The following is a 17,878-nucleotide window of genomic DNA, read 5'->3' on the forward strand; positions in this document are numbered from 1 at the left end:
GAGATTAGCCTAAGGCTTATGATGGGGGTGGAAATAAACATAACCTGCAACAGAAAGGGGTTAGTTTGGCACATATCTCAGTTGAGGCAGTCCGTAAAACAAAAAGCGGGTTCTCTTCAGGGGGCTGTAGCTGCTCAGGAAGGGGCTTGAGGCGATGAAGAATAAGTTCATATTCCTAGAGGAGGGTCTACCTTTGCGGATAGGGTGCTACTTACAGAGTTTGGGAATAGCTGGGGAGCGCAGGCTATCCCAGACAAGGACAGTATCTTTTAAGTGACTCTTGTGTATAAAAAGGGGTGGATATGCTAGGGGGCCACCAGTAAGTGATGAAAGTACTCACCGACGCTCGACACAGTCTGGGCCAAACTTTGGCAGTCTAACCCACTTTGCTCGGAGGTGTTCACCCTTCAGTTTCAGGATTCTCCGGCTTTCACTGGCTGCGGGACGGGACGATCGTCCTTGGCCGGACAGTAGCCTTTACTCAGCTCTCGAAGAAAGGAGAAGGATAGTTCCAGTGCAGCACATCTCAAGACACGGCAATGGTAGATCTGCAGGCACTTTCAGCGATGGTCACCACAGCAGGGCGATACAGGGACCGCAAATGCTTGTGGTGTGGTGGACTCTCATAAATCATGACCCAGATGAGCTAGGATATCGAGATTTGGTGGGAGAGGGCCCAGGACCACAAGCTATCGATTCCAAAGTCTCGAGTCTGAACTCAGGACAGCGGTGTTCCTGTAAAATACCATGGGTTTGAGCTGGACTGTTCACTGGATGACACACTTCCGAAGAGGGTCTTTGCGAGGGTAAGTAGGAGGTGCCGAGAGTGGTTTTTCCCACCACTCCAAAGGGGCAGAGCACCCTTTCAGGCCTTCTTGGTTTGATGAAAATGCAGGGGTCCAATGGGACAACACCAGGGTTAGGGTGCCAAACATTCCTAGCACGTCACCAGAGTTTCCTCAAGTCTGCTCTGTCATTAAGGATATTTGGTTCCTTATGAAGTTCAGTGTGAACCTATGTATATCAATCTGGAATGGATGCATAGCCCCTTCTCTTATCGAAGATTTGTTTCGCGCACAATTCTCAGATAGCCATGGAGGATCTGCTTTCTTGCACGGATGCCAGGCATGGGCCAATCGTGGCCCACAGTGTTTCCAGTCATTCAAGACAACCAGACATAATGGCACCAGTAGTGTGGATTCGGACCAAACAGTCCCAACCCTCTTCCCGGGCACTAGCACACGTGACATGCAGGAGACGTTTTTGCAGGAGGCTGCATGCCCAAATAACAAATAGCCGGGTCTCTCGACCTGGGGGAAGGCAAAGGGATGAAATGGCCTAAGGACAGAACAAAAGACTTTGTGGCACAGCCATTTTCGGCACTGCCCACAGACTTTGGCCAAACGAGGTAAACGTGGTATGGTCCATAAAAACGAAGTTAAAATACTTTAAAAGTAAACTGCTTCCACCAGTTCCTCCTAGGCACAGTTGTACAAACACCAAAACACCAAAACATCCGTAGAGGGTGGGTAGGGCCATAAAACAAAAGGACCCCCATGCACGGTACTGTAATGTACTTGGCACATAGATAATAAGATAATGGCAACATAGTCGAAGACTATGGGAAACATAGTTTCCCAGTACTGACAGTCTGAAGGACGTCTCAGTTTCCCCATAACAAATGAGCGAAAGCCCAGAGGGGTGCAGCTGAAGGCTGTGCTCCACTGGAAAAAGTCAGGTTAGGTAAGCCAAACAAAAGCAAAAGGTTTAGGGGGTTCGCAAATGGAAGGGAAATCTTTCCTAACAGAGAGGAAGAAGGAAGCCTGAGAAAGGTCATACAGTGGTGGCGAGGCCTACATTTGTAACTAAAGCCCCCGAGTGCTTCCAAAGTGACATTACAAATCACACTGATGTTAAACCAAGACTCTTTTAGTCTCAGGATCTGATCAGCTTTGTATTTGGCCAATTCATGATGAAATGTCTAAGGATAAGAGACCAGATTTCCTCATAGTATAATGTTCAGATGAACCAAAGCATGATCTTGACACCTGCCAAGAATGACCCAATGCAAGCCAAGAAAGAAGGGTGGGATACTGTAAAACCCAGAGACCTGCGCAACAGTTTTGTCACCAGGTCAGTGGGCCTGAACTAGGGGCTTAGAGAGAAGCACTGGGGCCACCATGTCCGCTCAGTCACAACTGTATCCCTAGTGTGTTGAAAGAAAATGAAAGGGAAAGTGCATTTGTAGAAGGTTATGATGAGTCTGTGGATTTTTCAGCTGTGAGGTAACATAATTCACCCTAATTGACATTGATTGTTAGGTACTCACACAATTGTAACCAGAATGGTTTTTACATGCAACACATAGTAGCTTGGATTATGTAGAATTATGTATATAATGATCCTCTTTAATATGCAAGAAGCATTTTTTTTAACTATATTTAAACTGTGGTATGTACAGCTTGTGTAGTCAGACATTCACAACAAGAATAAACATCAGACACATGATGGCACTGAAGCACAAACGTTTACAATTCACCATCTGTTACACACACAAATACATACACCACATTGTCATTTCACAGTTACCCGAAAGCCTTTGCAAATGCTGGTTTTTTATTCTACTGCAACAAGTAATTCCCATGTCTTAGACAGATGTATTACTTTCAGAGCTAATACATGGCACAGTTATATATGTCTCACTGCTCCATTGGTAATATTAACACTGGCTTTAAAGCTTTATGATCGAATTCCATCTTCCCCCATATCCCTCCCTCTAATCTGCATATCAATAGTTTCGTAACTAGGTGGTGCTAAATCCCAATCTATGAGCCAAAACTATTCATGTGCCATAGAGACTAAAATTACCTTAGGATAAGTTGGTATATCTCGCCTTGGGGTAGATTTCTTGCCTTCATCTGCATAGTAGTGTTTACATGGGCAGTTCAATCTAGAGAAAAACACAGTTTGGAAAACTCAAATAAATGGCTTCGTAATTTTTAAATATGTATTATTATATATAGACGAATGTACCCCTAACAGTACATTGTAAGGATGTAAAAATGTCACACGGTTTTGGAGTCAGGGCAGGATCTTAATAAAGTAATACGGCCTCATTACAAGTCGGGCAGTGTGGTAAAAATCTGTGGTAATGTGGCAGTAATTCTGTTTCCGCCACATCACTGCACTGCCCAACTATGAGTTCGTTGGAGAGGAGGTAAACCCGCCACATTGCTGCCAAAAATATTGTAAAATCGGCGTAATTCTATCAAAATCCCCATGGAGTCTTATGGACTCTATTAATGGGGACTAACACCACCTACCAGCACTTGCAATCCAACGGTAATTCCACCGGACAAGTGGCGATAATGGTAATTCATGTTGGTGGTATCTCAGTGGATTTACAGCTGAGATATCACCAAACTCTTGATGAGGCCCATAGAACTCTGAGGCGTTTTAATATCCTTATAATATTTTAACACCTCGGCGGGGATGCGACATTGGCTTCAACGGCCCGCAAGTTCCGAGCTTTGGTAGGCCCAAGCAAAGTGAAAGCCTCAGCTCAGGCTGTGGGCTGTTAAAGCACATGTCCACCCCCCACTGGAGGTTGAAAGGTATTCGCACCTTGGGATCCTTTACTAGTGTGCGGATAGTTTTCTTTTTTTCTTTGTCTGACGGGAGATCAGCTCAGCCGAGCCCATCTCCCATCGCGGGAAAATATGCAAACAAAAGGCTATAAGAAACACATTCCAAAATGGCCACTGTCATCAAAAAAGGGACATAGTCCCTTTTCTATTTTAATGGCGGCGGTGCAGATGGTGATTAGATCATTGCGCCCGGGAAAGACAGATTGACTAATGAAAATCTGTCTTTCCCGGGCGAATGTACTTTTGACATATCAAATTCTTTATATGGCCAAAGCAAAGAGAGTCAAGCAATTTAGTGGGAATTGTTATTGTTTAGTTAATATAGCCTTATAGACCTTGAGAGGGGTCATTCTCACAGCACAAGGGCCCGCCCCCAAGTTATGGCCGGTGCAAAGCTGAGGACCATACTTTGAGGAAGAGTCACTATCCCAAATGATAATGACCCCTCCCAAGGTCTCCCAGGCTGTTAGCACATGGTGGTAGTAGCAATACATGTTTTGGAGTTTTGTGGTGAAGTAAAAAAGATTATTTTAATAGTGAATAAAATAAAAAGACAACCTGATTTAGTAAATTAAATATGATTTTAAGTTGTATTTACATAGCAAAGTTGTCTTCATAAATTAAGCGTTTTAATTGCATACTTGTTTAAAGTGGAGGTGGGTTAACATGATCAGGCATTAAGTGTCATGCAAAGGTAAACAGTTTCTCTATAAGAAAGCAAACGTTTTTCTCCCATGTTTTCGAATTTTCTATTCAGTGAGTTAAATCAGATGTTGCAACATTAAAAAATGGTCCCCTAGCGAAATTGCATTGTTGTTTGCCTGTCTGCTTTTGCAGTCAGAATGTTTGGAATACGTTCAATACCTGTTGTTTTTTTTACTGCATCCTGAACATGCTAATTTGGTGAGTGGAGATCAATAACGATCTTCATCTGCTAATTTTAGTTATTTAATTACGTGCCAGAGGAACACAGAGCACCAAACCTAGAGATTAAGTAAAAATAAACTACAATGCAATATACAAGAAAAATGATTAGTCAAAAGGGGCAATAATACTAAATAAATTCAACTGTCAACCAATCCGTGCAACTCACTGACAATGGGCCTCATTCCTATTTGCGCCATGACTACCTCCCATACCGGTACTGTGTCTGGTTTGGTGAGATGGGGACTTACCGGTCCAGTCCGACCTTGGCGGGACCGGTAAGTCCCCATTCACCAAACCATTCCCCATTCCCATTTGAGCCCACATAGGGCTCAATGGGAAGGGGGAAGTAGCTAATAACGGTACCGCAATTTGAGGTACCGTTATTGGCTCTGATTTCCCTTAGCGGGTCCCGTCATAAGGGAACTCGTAGTAGGACGCAAAGAGATTACCGGCACCGATGTCCTTCACGGTGCCCGGTATCCCTTTATGCCCCACTCGGAATGAGGCCCAATGTCAATATACTGAAAAGGCAACACTCTCATCATCACAGCCATAGGGAACAGTGCCAGGGAGCTCACCAGCTATATTCGCCATCAGGGTGCTGGACGACGCTGGACTGGGAGAAAATTCAAACAAGCCTCCGACAGCGCAAGAAACTATTTGATTGTAAGAGCCTTTTTTTTTGTTCTTGGTATATCAAGATGATTTGGTTTGCGATTCACAAATGCCCCCACAGAACTTGACCACGGAGGCCAGTTGAGGAGGGAGTGGAATGGCAATAGCTTTATATGCAAGACATCCCAGTTTAAACTGGATTCTGGTTTCAAAATGAAGACAATGCACACTGGCTAGGATGGGCGATATGATCACATTTTTATGGCCACCCTATCAACCGGGCTTCAGAATGACAAACAGATTTCAGAGGCCACGGTGTGCCCCTGTCAGAATGGCGTTTCAGCAGTCCATATGCAAAGGCTCCACAGCCTGAAGCACTATCCAGGTCAGCAGGCCTCCGAGCGCCAACTGATATCAGGCCCTCTGGTGCTATTTAGCAACATATTCTTTGATGGACCCCATAGGAATGAGCAGTCAAAACCAAAGTTGGGAAAACATTAGTTTTCACAAGAGTAGGAAGCTTAGAGTCCACCACCTCATCCATGCCCACTGAGGAGACCTGAGGGCATTTAGCCTTCAAGGTGTTAAATGTACAACTTGCAGCAGACATGCAGGATTCAATCAACAAGATGCAACTCCCCAGACAATGGACATCCTCTTCAGATGTCATCTTCAGGTGGTGCTCGTTTTCATCTGAGTAGTGATGAACAGAGACGCCACATCCAGGCGCCACATCACCCAATACCTCCATGTACAGATTACATTTTTGCACCCGGGGAAGTGCCATTAGCCAATCGGGTGGCTGGAACAGCGGATGAGAATGCACATTCTCTGCCCACTGTTTCAGCCATCCAAGGCCCTTCCCCGGGGGCCACCATTTATTTTTATTTTTATTATGTGGGCAGGCTGCATGAAAGCCACCCCACAGCCTCCCAAACCAAACCAAACTTCTTCCCCACCTCCTCCTTCCCCACCTACCGCTCCGGCCGTCACCATAGAAATGGAAAAGGGACTTTTCCTCTGGAGATTGGCATCGCCCGGGCAGCAAATTTCCAGAGTAAATAAAAAAACATTTGCACCCCGAATAAACCCCAGGGTGTAAATGGCTTTCAGCTCCACTGTGGGTGGCAGACATGCCAGTAATGGCTCACATCCCTCGCCGAGGCCCTCGCTTCGCTCAGACTTATCTAAACTCGGGATGCCGGGCCATTACCAGCCATGTCTGCCCCCACAGCGGGGTGAAAGCCATAATAACAGTGCAAAAATATAACCCTGTGGCATCCCATACAATGCGGGCATGTTGGAAGATCTGAGCCACTTGACGGGAAGTCCCCTCAAGCAAATGTGGACAGATAAAATATAAAGACGTTCGCTGGCACCCACTGTATCAAAGGTGGCTGTGAGATCTAGTTTCACAAGTAAGCAGGTATCGTCATCATCAGAAGCCGAGGGAATGTCATCCACACCCGGAGAGTGATCGCTTCAGTGCAGACACAGGGTCCAAAAACCCCATTGAAATGAGTGTATAAGATCACATCGGAGACAGCTAAGGCAAACTAGTAATGGACAGAACATGATTAGGAACTTTAGGGTCCAGGTTACGTTGTTCGAATAACATTGTTAAGGAAATTTACCCTACGACAATGAGTAAGAATTATACGTAAAGGAACTGGATGGAGCTGTTTTTTTCAAGAGCAGGCAGGTAAAGCTTCATCAGCCCGAATGGTAGCTTTTAAGGACAATATTAGAGTGGCAAGATCAGAATGGGACAACATTTAAATGCAAAATAGGGAAAGTTCTAGATGTACCAGCATTGTACATACCATCCCAGTTAGAGTGAGGTGCAGGTGTGGGCCCTGGGTGGGGAAGAAACCTCACGGTGGAGGTGGGCCTCAACGCAGGGTTGTGCTTCATCGCAGAGACGGTGATTTTAAAGTAAAATAAGAAACCTACCACCCAGGAAACAGATTGTTACTATGGATGGAGTGTCCTTCCTGGCAGTGGTGTCCTTTTGTGCTGTCATTGGCCTCAGAGGTGGGATAGGGAATGTCTTGGAGTGGCAGTGGCTCTCAGGACAGGGATGGGCCTTGAGTCGGGTTTAGGCCATGGATTGGTATGGGCATTTGGGTGGGGATGGAAATCAGAGCAGATGTGGGCCTCGGCATGATGGATGGGCAATGGAACAAAATGGGGCTCTTTGCAGGGATGCGCTTTGGGACAGGGATGGGGCTCAGGGAAGGAATAGACTTCAGTCGAAGGATGGGTTTTGTTATCAAAATGGGCCTCTAGTGAGGATGGGACTAAGGGCAGCATTGGTTTCAAGCAAGAATGGGACTAGGAAGGGGATGGTGCTTGAGTGAGGACTAGAGGTGGCCCTTGCATGAGGTTCAAGGGCAGGAATAAGCTGTATGTTTGGTACAGGTACCTTTGATCGGGGAAAGCAGTGAACGAATGAGTCTCAGAAAACGTGATGGTAGAAAACCGATTGTATGATAATCCTCTCATTCTTAGGTCATAACTAGCTGACTAGAGATGTATTCTGAAAATATAAATCACTTATGTTTCACTTTGCATTCTATATTATACTAAAATATAGTTATCACTCCCATGCTAGCGGCGTACCAAGGGCGTTAATGGCCGGCAGTCGAAGCCTAAACAGGCCCTGGTGTGCCCCCAACAAGGGGGGGTGGCCATTCTCACCTCGGGTCTCCGTCCCGGGTGTACATCGATTTTAGTTTTTCTGTTATGGGAGATGGACCCCACACATATTGCACAAGCCCAATTGCCTGTAAAGAGAACAAAATCAAATTGCCCACTGCCATAACAAATATAAAAGTAACCATTTTCCATTTCTACGGTGGCGGCCCAATGTGAACGAGCTGCAGAGCTCTGACTCCTAACATATAACTGAGGTGGGGTGATGTGCATGAGATTGGGGATGCAGTGATGGCGTGGTGGAAAGTGGGTTTGTGGGATTAAAATGGGTAAAGGGGCTGGCTGAGGGGCCGAGGTGCAGAGGCACCTAGAAAGAATGGCTGCACCAGGGGAAAGGTCTAGGGTGGCTGGTAAAACGTGAGCAGCACACTAGCAGTTCTCGTCCACGTTTCCAGCCATCTGTTTAGCTGAGTGCCCTTCCCCGGGTGTGAATAAACTACAAGTTTAATACTGTGTCATGGAGGGATGAAATCAGGTCCCACCTGGCTATGCAACTGTGCAAAGTAATCTTGCTATGTGAATACCAATACTCAAGTTTGCTCTGTTTAGGGTGCCTAGCTACACATCCCTCGTGACAGCCATTGCAGCTGAAACAAGTTTGGGGTGTCTTCTGGTCCTGTGTAGCAGGATTGTAACCAGGCACCAAGTAGACTCGTCTTACGGGGTTCAGACTCATACTTGTTTTTTCTTTCTGTAATGGCAAAGATCGGGTGAGATATAAAGGGATGTAAAACTCACCTGAAGAATTCCCATTGGTTATGCCTGATTGAAAGCTTGCCGTCAATTTTTGATTCTGCCATTGGACCACCTAAACCTACACACCATAGTCTTCACCCATCAATTAGTGCCCCTCATTTTATGTGTGCATTGTCAGTAGGGTTCAACGAAGACACAAGGCCAATTGACATTCATTTCATTCCAATGACCAAAATATTTCAAACAAGCAAAATGTACCCGTTCTCTGAAACGGTTCTGTGGACAGACATGACAACATTCTCATCAACTGTTGAAAATCAATGATCCTGTAGGTCATTGTTCCAATTCCCTTATCGCTTGGTGTGCTTTGCACTCTGAAGTAAACTGCACTGAAAATGGGTGCGTGTGGCTGGCTGACATACCCCGGACGAGGTGTGTGGGGAGGCAAAAGTTGATCTGCATACTGGGGCCTACTGTGCTCTTTCCCCACCTGTTGCCACAGCCTGGCATGGTGCAGTTTGTTGAGGTGCAAATGTCCCAGAAACCATGCATTCTAGGTTTGAGGACCAGTCCGTCTACGACCATATTGCTGTTTCGCCGATTTCAGGCAACCGTCTCATATGTGAAGGTGCTGAAATCTGGGGAAAGTGGCGGGAGTGTCCAAACGTCATGCAGCCAGTAATGTTCGGAGGGTCCTAACAGGTAACTATGCAAAATTTGGTGCAGATTGGTGAAACATCATGGAATTGTATAATGAACAACGCTTCGCCAAGCCACAAACCCACAAACAAATGTTTGGTTTTGCGGGAATCCGGGGAAAGGGGTGAGGTGTTCAAATGTAGCCAGTAATGTTCGGAGGGGCCTAACAGGTAACAAAGCAAAATTTGGTACAGATTGGTGAAACGGTGTGGAATTGTATAAGGAACAAGACTTCACCAAGCCAGAAACAAACCCACACATTTTTATTTTTGCAAATATAAAAGAAAGATATGCATGTGATATTCCAATTACCAATTGTTTCTAGAATATAAAAAATATGGTTTCATATTTTAAACTATTGCAAGATGGTTGCATACTTGCCAACATTCTGTGACCAAAAAGATGTAGGATTTTTGAAGTTTCAAAAATAATAATTCCCATAACAATGACATCACAGGAAAATACAAAACATACATTGTTGGCACCATTGAAGCATTCTAAAATACACACAACCCATAAAACAGCACAATATGGAAAGATGTTCAAATGTTAAAAATGTATGATTCTGAATGGTAACGTAACACCAAATTCAATTACCAAACTTCACAGAAGGTAATCACACAGAGCTGGTAGGCAACGTTAGCCACTGCTCAGTAGCAGCTGCACAGGCAGTACATAGTTATGGCAAGTTGAACACTGAATGACATGGTGACTGATACCCCCCTTAGTCTGATAAGCAGATGCTGTGTGATAGTGGTATGCTCTGCCACTTGCCTTCACTGGTGGTTCACCTAAGGGTTGTCCCAGCAAGAGTGCAGGACAGTGGCGTAGCTGTCAGGTCACTGGATTGGTCTGTGCCCAATCAAAGTAATCACCTACCAGCCCACTGTACAGACAGACTAATTAATGTGTTGCATGCTTTGTCCTGGAGCCTGCCTTAGAGTCACCTACATTACTTGCCACTGTAAAAAGCAGTAGGAACTGTCACCCAAATCTGTAGGCGGTAGGACTGCTTAAAAAGCAGTTGCCTACTGCCTAAATCTGTAGGGTTGGCAAGTATGTGGTTGATCCCAGTTTAAGCTCTACTGTTACACCCGGGTAAAGCTTGGTCCCCATGAAAACAAATTGTACAGTACCTGTAGCTCTTCATTTCCATCTCATCCCGGAGCTTCTTCAGGTCATTTTTGCATTTTTCAATTTCAACGACCTTAAGACCTTCAACTGAGCAGAACAGGACATGAATTTTTACATGGCAGTGGCACCAAGTGTTTCATTGGCTCTTTTTTAATAAAAAAGGCAGTGTCAGTAACAATTCAGAATAAATATTATTATTATTATTATTATTATTATTATTATTATTATTATTATTATTATTGTATTTATTGAACGAAGACCTAGCTTGGAGAAGCAATGGAACCCTTTACAGAGGTATACAACAATACAGATGCACTACTGAGTACTTCACAGAGGTATGCAACGGTACAGATGCATACGGAGCACTTTTCAGAGGTAACAACAGAACAGATATACAGATGGGAGTAGGCTACAGCGGGGTACAGCTGTACTAACACAGCATTAACATCAGGAAAAACAAACCTCTAGAACAGGTGTCTACGATCTGGGATTTTCTTGATGTTTTGCACTGCAACTCCCATGATCCCTCACCACAATACATTTGTTAAAAATGAAAGATTGGTCGATGGCACGTTCTGTCCGGAACTCCAGGGCTTCAGTTGATAAGAAGTTGACGTAAAAGTATTTTGCTCCCTATTTTGGTAATTTGGGAGTAAAAGGATATTTAGGAAGTAGAAACATACTATGGGCCTCATTATGAGTCTGGTGGTATCTCAGCGGTAAAACGCTAATATACCAACACATGGATTTACCATTTGGTCCACTTGGTCCAGTGAAATTACTGCCAGATTAGAACTAGCGATATGGCGGTGTTGGTCCCCATTTATGGAGTTCATAAGACTCCATGGGGATTTCGGTGGAATTCCGCTGGTGGTAATTCCATCGAAATTGATGTTTTTTGGCAGTAAAGTGGCAGAATTATCTCCAGCATTTTGCTGGAGGTTTTTCCTCCACCTTACCTCCAACCCCATAGTTCCGCAGTACAGTAATGCAGCGGAAATGCAGTGGTAACTGTTAAAACTACATTAACACCGTTTTGGGCCACACCATCGAACTCATAATGAGGCTCAAAGTCCTTTTCAACAAGTACAAATATATAAAAATGTGTTTAAAATAGGCATTATTCTTGTAATCCAAACATTCTTTGCATCTAGCAATTCCAGGATAGGATGCAGCCAGCTGTGTCAGTGACTTCCAGACTTCCAAGCAAATCCCGATTGACGCAAAGATAACTTTTTCACTTCAGCATTCACAGGTCCTGTTTATAATTTATCTGGGATCCCCTGCCAGACTCCTGGTGCATGGGAATTCTCCATGCCAGAGGTCTGCAACCTTTGGCTCTCCAGACGTTTTGGACTACGACTCCTATGATCCTCACCATTGATATGTTGGCTAGGGCTGATGAGAGTTGTAGTCCAAAACACAATGAAAGCCAAAGATTGCAGACCCCTTCGCTAAGATAACAATTGTGTTCAAAGACTGCTGCCAGCATTTAAATGCCCCAAATTTGCGGAGCAGGACGGTTAGGCGCGGCCAGTTCGGCGCGGGCCGATTCGCCGCGCCCACTTCGGCGCAGGGGACAATTGGGCACGGCCATTTTGGCACGCCCAGTTCGGCGCTGGGACGTTTAGATGCAGGGTTATTTTGGCGCGAGGGAGAGGATACGCGAGCGAAGGATAGTGTCATTACTTTTTTTTCCCAGGGAAGGATAGTGTGATTATTTATTTTTTATAGAGGGATAGTTCACCTATCGTCCTGCGCACACTGACCCCCCCCTCACACAGACCCCCCCTCCACTTCGTAGTGCTGTGTGTGGAGATGAGGGTGATCGGAAGCTAGGTGTGGGGGGAATAGGGTGCTGAGGAGGTGGGTGTGGCAAGGGGGGCTCAGAGACTTGTGGCAATGTGGGGGGCTCGGAGACTGGGGAATAGGGTGCTAAGAGGCGGGCTGTGTAGAGGAGTGGGGCTCAGCAGCTGTGTGTGGAGATGAGGGTGATCGGAGGCTATGTGTGAGGGAAGAGGGTGCCAAGAAGGGGGGCATGGGTAGGAGCAGGCTCAGAAGCCTGGTTTGTGTATGGTGTGCAGTGGCTTGTACTATGTAGGGGCTGAGGGTTTTCAGCCACCCCCCTCCCCCCACAATGCCAGCTTGACAGGCATGTCGGGTCCTGCGCTGTGTCAGCCAATGTATTTTTTTCTTTGGCTCTTTGCTTTGCCCAGTGATGTATTTCGTCTAGATGCCGAGAAAGCAATGAATGCCATGGGAAGCCATGTGCCCCTCACAGTGAAATGCCAACCAGCCGGGCAAACGCTTGTTTAACGTGAGCCTTATAAAAGGTATAGTCGCTGCCAGATCATGTGTCCCTCCTGCTAACTTCGCATTCCAATCAGCATGACTAGCAAAGTGTTTAGTCTTAAACTGAAAACCACCAATTGCATGGATTTAAATTGTGTTTTGGGGGACTGCAACGTATGTTCACATCGTGCATAAAAACAACGAATAAGAGGATGTGATGTTCTCACACGTGCATAAACCAGGAAGGGATTAAGGACATCTCAAATGAGCCCTGTTTAGAGGGAGGCGCTGGGTCCTGGCTTTCACACTTCCTTTACAGTCTGCATCTACCTTGATTAATCATTCTACGTGCAGGCAGCTTTTAATTACCAACACAGTGTTCTCTACACCCCTCTCCCCCCGCACCTGGATTAATAAACGTGAGGTCCCAATACAGTAATGATGACACTGACCATTTCCCTCTGGCCATATTGCCCTGTTTGTTAGTAGGACGCTGGGGGGCATGTTCATCTCGGTCCATGTGGTATGCTTGCCACCCTTCCACCATCCAGGGCCTGTAAGGGGTCTGCCTGTTGCTTCCCTGGGGGGTCAAGACTGCAACCTGACGCCCCACCCTCCCATCCACCTCCTCCTCAGACAGGAGGGCATGAGCCAACTCCTTGCATCTCCCTCAGAAGGAAAACCACGTGTTGCTTGCCCCTCTAGGATAGAACTTGTGCCCTGGTGGCAGCTTACACTCAGATCGCTGCAACAGGTGCACCAACCAAATAGAGTACGTCACAAAGACCATTAAAATGCCCTATTGTCTGGGGTTTTTGGTTGACACAAGTAAGGGTTGCTCATGAGAAATGTAATTCTGGAAAGGAAAGCAGAGATAAGAAGCAATGGGTGAAAGGCTTGGAATTAATGATAACCGCTGTCAGTACGATCATTTTTTGCCAGCTTTTCCGTCTGTCTTGGTCCTGCCACCAGTAGGGTCAATCCAGTCCAAACTGATGAGTCGTGCCCATCAGCAATCCCAGCCATGTTTGGGCATCCTGTTCTAGCAGCTGGCTGGTAGCAAGAGCCAGCCTGTTCTGCATGCAATGCCGTTGAAGGCTGCCAAGAGCATCGCCGTTGGTTCTGATGGGTCTGTGTACTCCCTATAAATGAGTGTATACTCGGGCGTGTTTGCATGGGGAATAATAGGAGACCTTGGTGGGCAGGTCTGTCTACACTCTCCTCCTTCGCATCCTGGCAGAGGGGTTTCTTCTGGTGAAAAGACTGAGACAGATGTCCTGAGAATGATTAGAGGAACACGACAGTCTCATTCATTTCAGATTGCCGCGCCACTCTGAAGATGTGGTCGTGACCGACAGATTGAGCTAGGCACAATCCTAATTGCTAAAGGCCCCCCACCCCGGATTCTGTCATCTGTGATCAAAACATGCCCACATCCACCCGCAGGTCTATGTGAGGGAGGCGGGGGTCAGTGTGTGCAGGACGATAGGTTTTATGGAATCATGCTTTTAAATTTGGCGTGAGGGAGTTCAGACGAGGCTGCAATGTCAGCCACGTCCAAACGCCCCTCGCGCCAAATCGGCGGCACCAGATGGCTTCTGCGCTGAAATGGGTGCGCCGAACTGGCCGCCGCGTAGAAGTGGTCGCGCCAAACCAGCCCATGCCGAATCGGCGGCGCCAAAAGGGGGTGTACTGCAAATTTGAATGCTAATGCTTGATTTGTGTGTTTCTATTATTTTTTTTTTACATTTACACCTCCCAAACAAATGGAAATAAAAAGATATAATTTGCAGTAATAGGTCCTTTAAGGTCTGTCACTAGAATGGGGCTCATAGGCCCCACCTGGGTTGGGGGTTGAGCCCAACCACCCACCAATATAGGGGTTAGTTTGAGTGGGCCTATCGAGGTGTGGAGTATTTCAAAAAAGGTAGCAAGCGCTCCTCTCCAGAAAGAACATGGCATAACCTGTTCTGAGATGAGAGTTTGCAGCACACGCTTTTTGCTCAGTGTACCTTTCACAGATGGGAAATATCCATTTGCATATCAGTCTTTGTCCCGCCCACATGGGCAGTCCAGCACCGAAATGCTATGGCAATTCCCTTCTGAACAAGAGTACAAACAGCAACCCCATACCCGTGTTCCAGCCTTGTTGGGCCTCATCAGTGAGGTGGAGCTGTGCCTCTCTGAGCACAGTGAGCAGGGAGTCCACGTCTGGTTGCCCACAGGTAACTCAGGGTGACCAACCCCAAGTTCCTTGCAAATATTTCAAAAAAGGTAGCAGGCACTCCTCTCCAGAAAGAACATGGCATGATAACTTGTTCAAAGATGAGAGTTTGCAGCACACGCTTTTTGGTCACTGTACCTTTCACAGATGGGAAATATCGATTTGCATATCAGTCTTTGTCCCGCCCACATGGGCAGTCCAGCACCGAGAACGCTCCTAACTGATAGATATGTATATAGGGTCTGCCAGCAGGTCCTTTGCAACTACAGCTAGTCCTATCCCTTGATAGAGAATTCTTAGTGATTAAGGGATTTGCTGGCAGGGAAATGTGCGCACAGTATATGAGGCGTGCTTTGTGCCTAGCATTGTACAGGCTCAGGTTTTGTGAACTTCCCCCCTTGGGCCTGTGGTGCTCCCGTTGTGCTGACAGATGTTAAACCAGGTTGCTGACACAGTACTCCTGGTTTAAGGCCTGTGCAATACAAACTCAAAATTGAGTAATTTCCGCTGGCAGAAAATCGCTGATTTTGCCATATGCCACAATCTAAATCAGGCCCTTTCGGCTTTTGGTCATAGGTCCGTTGGTAGAAACAATGGACCCCATGATGTCAATGTGCACGCAGCCAATACACGCTAGAGGTCGACCACTCGAGTGAAGATATCACCTAGCACACATGACCATTGGAAGTCAATCAAGGGTTAGAAGATACCCAACCAAATCTAGACAAAACTCAATGCCATCTGCAGACAGTCTATATAGGATGGTAACGAGCTAAAGCTGATGGCATCTCTAGCACAGAGGGTCAAAGTTTACTGTTAGATCCTGCAAGTGTGGGCACTATTGGAATTTAATTGCCTGCCACCCAAATTAACTGTCCCAAGAGCAGTGGGCTAGGTGGTAAATTTGGCCCACTATTTTAATTAACATGCAGTGATCCCCTGAATGTTTGTGTGCACAAGAGAAAATGAGGGTCAACAATGAAGAAACAAGCATTCAAGCATGGCCAAAGGGAAGAAGGGAGAGGAGTTGCTCGACGCAAACTGTGGAGATGTTTTATTTTCAAGAGCACTGATGGAGAAGGGAGGGTGGATCAGATGCAGCCAAACAACAGAGCCATAGAAGACTGAGGGTTGGCCAGTACAACAGACGAAGGAGGGAGGCAGGAGCCACCATTCTAAAGGTAGCCATGAAGACAAAGAGATAAGAGCGGCCGCAGCACAGGATCGGATACACATCTGGAGAAGTCAGTGCCAGCACTCTGAGTGGGTGAGACCCAGCCAACAATCTACCCCAGGTGCCAGCAGCAAGAAAGAACTATAACATTTGCTAGAAAACACTCAGCAAAGAGTAGCTATTGCAGAAGAGATTATACTGAAGTTTCATGGCAATCTAATTGTCCAACCTCTCGTTTTCCCCTGTTCCGGAAGCCTACATGCACTGGCATCTCTAATTTAGAATGTGACAAAAAGATCTTTACTTGTGTAATCTTAAAATGATTTGTATCTGTTTAGCAATTAATGTCACAATTACAATGAAAATATCATCAGATTTGGAGTTGTCACCACAATGGAGTTGAGTGGTTGCGCAGTTCCTCCATCACTGGTTTTGTCACTCTCTGGAAATAACTTGGTTTGAATCAAGGACTGATTTGATCTGCACATTTCGTTTTACTTACATCCAACCCCCTTTACACAGGAACTCTATAAGGTTTTCCGGCATCACTAGTCCTGACAAAATGGACCGTCTGCTATGATTGATTAAAAAATGTGTATAACAAATTTTTATTCAAATAATTCGAACTGAATTTAAACATAAAACACTACCCTCACCTAACACAGTGTACTAAACACTAAAAAACAGTTACTAAAACATGAAATACAAAATTCACTTATTTGCATGACACAAAAGATATCACATAACATAACACAAAAAAATCTCAATGTGTCTCTAAAACAACAACCATCCCAACATGTTTCTGTTCTTCACTGCCCAGTTCGGGCGAACATTCTTCAGGGGAAATTTTTTTTAAAAAAGCATCCACTAATCTCTTCAACACCGTGCTGAAAGGGTAGATTCAAACTTCTATACAGGCAAAGGAAGGAAAGAACCTCCGAGCCTTTAAATGGTGAAACTTCAAAGCGCGTCACAGGATGACAAATTCGCTGGTTTCTCGCCAAATGATTTGAAGGGATTAAATCACTCTAATGGCAGCTTCCAAACGCACACCGAAGCTGCCATTAGAGTGATTTAATCCCTCTGAGTGTACAGATTGATACTTTACGGCTTGACTGTGTGGATTTCTCCTTTGCAAACACGTTGATTGCTGCTTTACTTGTTACAGTCTTGATCCCTACATCTGTGAAGGTGTGGCGATACTTTAGCGGACTATGACGCTTTTGTGAAGTAGTGGTCTCTCATTTGGCGAGAAACCAGCGAATTTGTCATCCTGTGACGCGCTTTGAAGTTTCACCATTTAAAGGCTCGGAGGTTCTTTCCTTCCTTTGCCTGTATAGAAGTTTGAATCTACCCTTTCAGCACGGTGTTGAAGAGATTAGTGGATGCTTTTTTTAAAAAAATTTCCCCTGAAGAATGTTCGCCCGAACTGGGCAGTGAAGAACAGAAACATGTTGGGATGGTTGTTGTTTTAGAGACACATTGAGATTTTTTTGTGTTATGTTATGTGATATCTTTTGTGTCATGCAAATAAGTGAAGTTTGTATTTCATGTTTTAGTAACTGTTTTTTAGTGTTTAGTACACTGTGTTAGGTGAGGGTAGTGTTTTATGTTTAAATTCAGTTCGAATTATTTGAATAAAAATTTGTTATACACATTTTTTAATCAATCATAGCAGACGGTCCATTTTGTCAGGACTAGTGATGCCGGAAAACCTTATAGAGTTCCTGTGTAAAGGGGGTTGGATGTAAGTAA

At 45.4% G+C, this 17,878-nt stretch overlaps 1 protein-coding gene across 1 annotated transcript in view; it reads right to left on the minus strand.

Annotated features, from left to right (window-relative positions):
* LOC138487311 (high affinity cGMP-specific 3',5'-cyclic phosphodiesterase 9A-like) overlaps positions 1–17,878 on the minus strand; it is a 163,210-nt gene that overhangs the window by 130,607 nt on the left and 14,725 nt on the right. Inside the window, exons 4-5 of the mRNA XM_069613918.1 lie at positions 10,436–10,520; positions 2,869–2,950 (exon numbers count right to left, since the gene is read on the minus strand). Of these exons, the coding sequence (XP_069470019.1) occupies positions 2,869–2,950; positions 10,436–10,520 (167 nt within the window). The remainder of the gene's footprint in view (positions 1–2,868; positions 2,951–10,435; positions 10,521–17,878) is intronic.

This window comes from Ambystoma mexicanum, chromosome 9, assembly GCF_040938575.1.
Source record: "Ambystoma mexicanum isolate Mex_15411 chromosome 9, UKY_AmexF1_1, whole genome shotgun sequence".
In the NCBI taxonomy this organism is placed as follows: Eukaryota; Metazoa; Chordata; class Amphibia; order Caudata; family Ambystomatidae; genus Ambystoma; species Ambystoma mexicanum.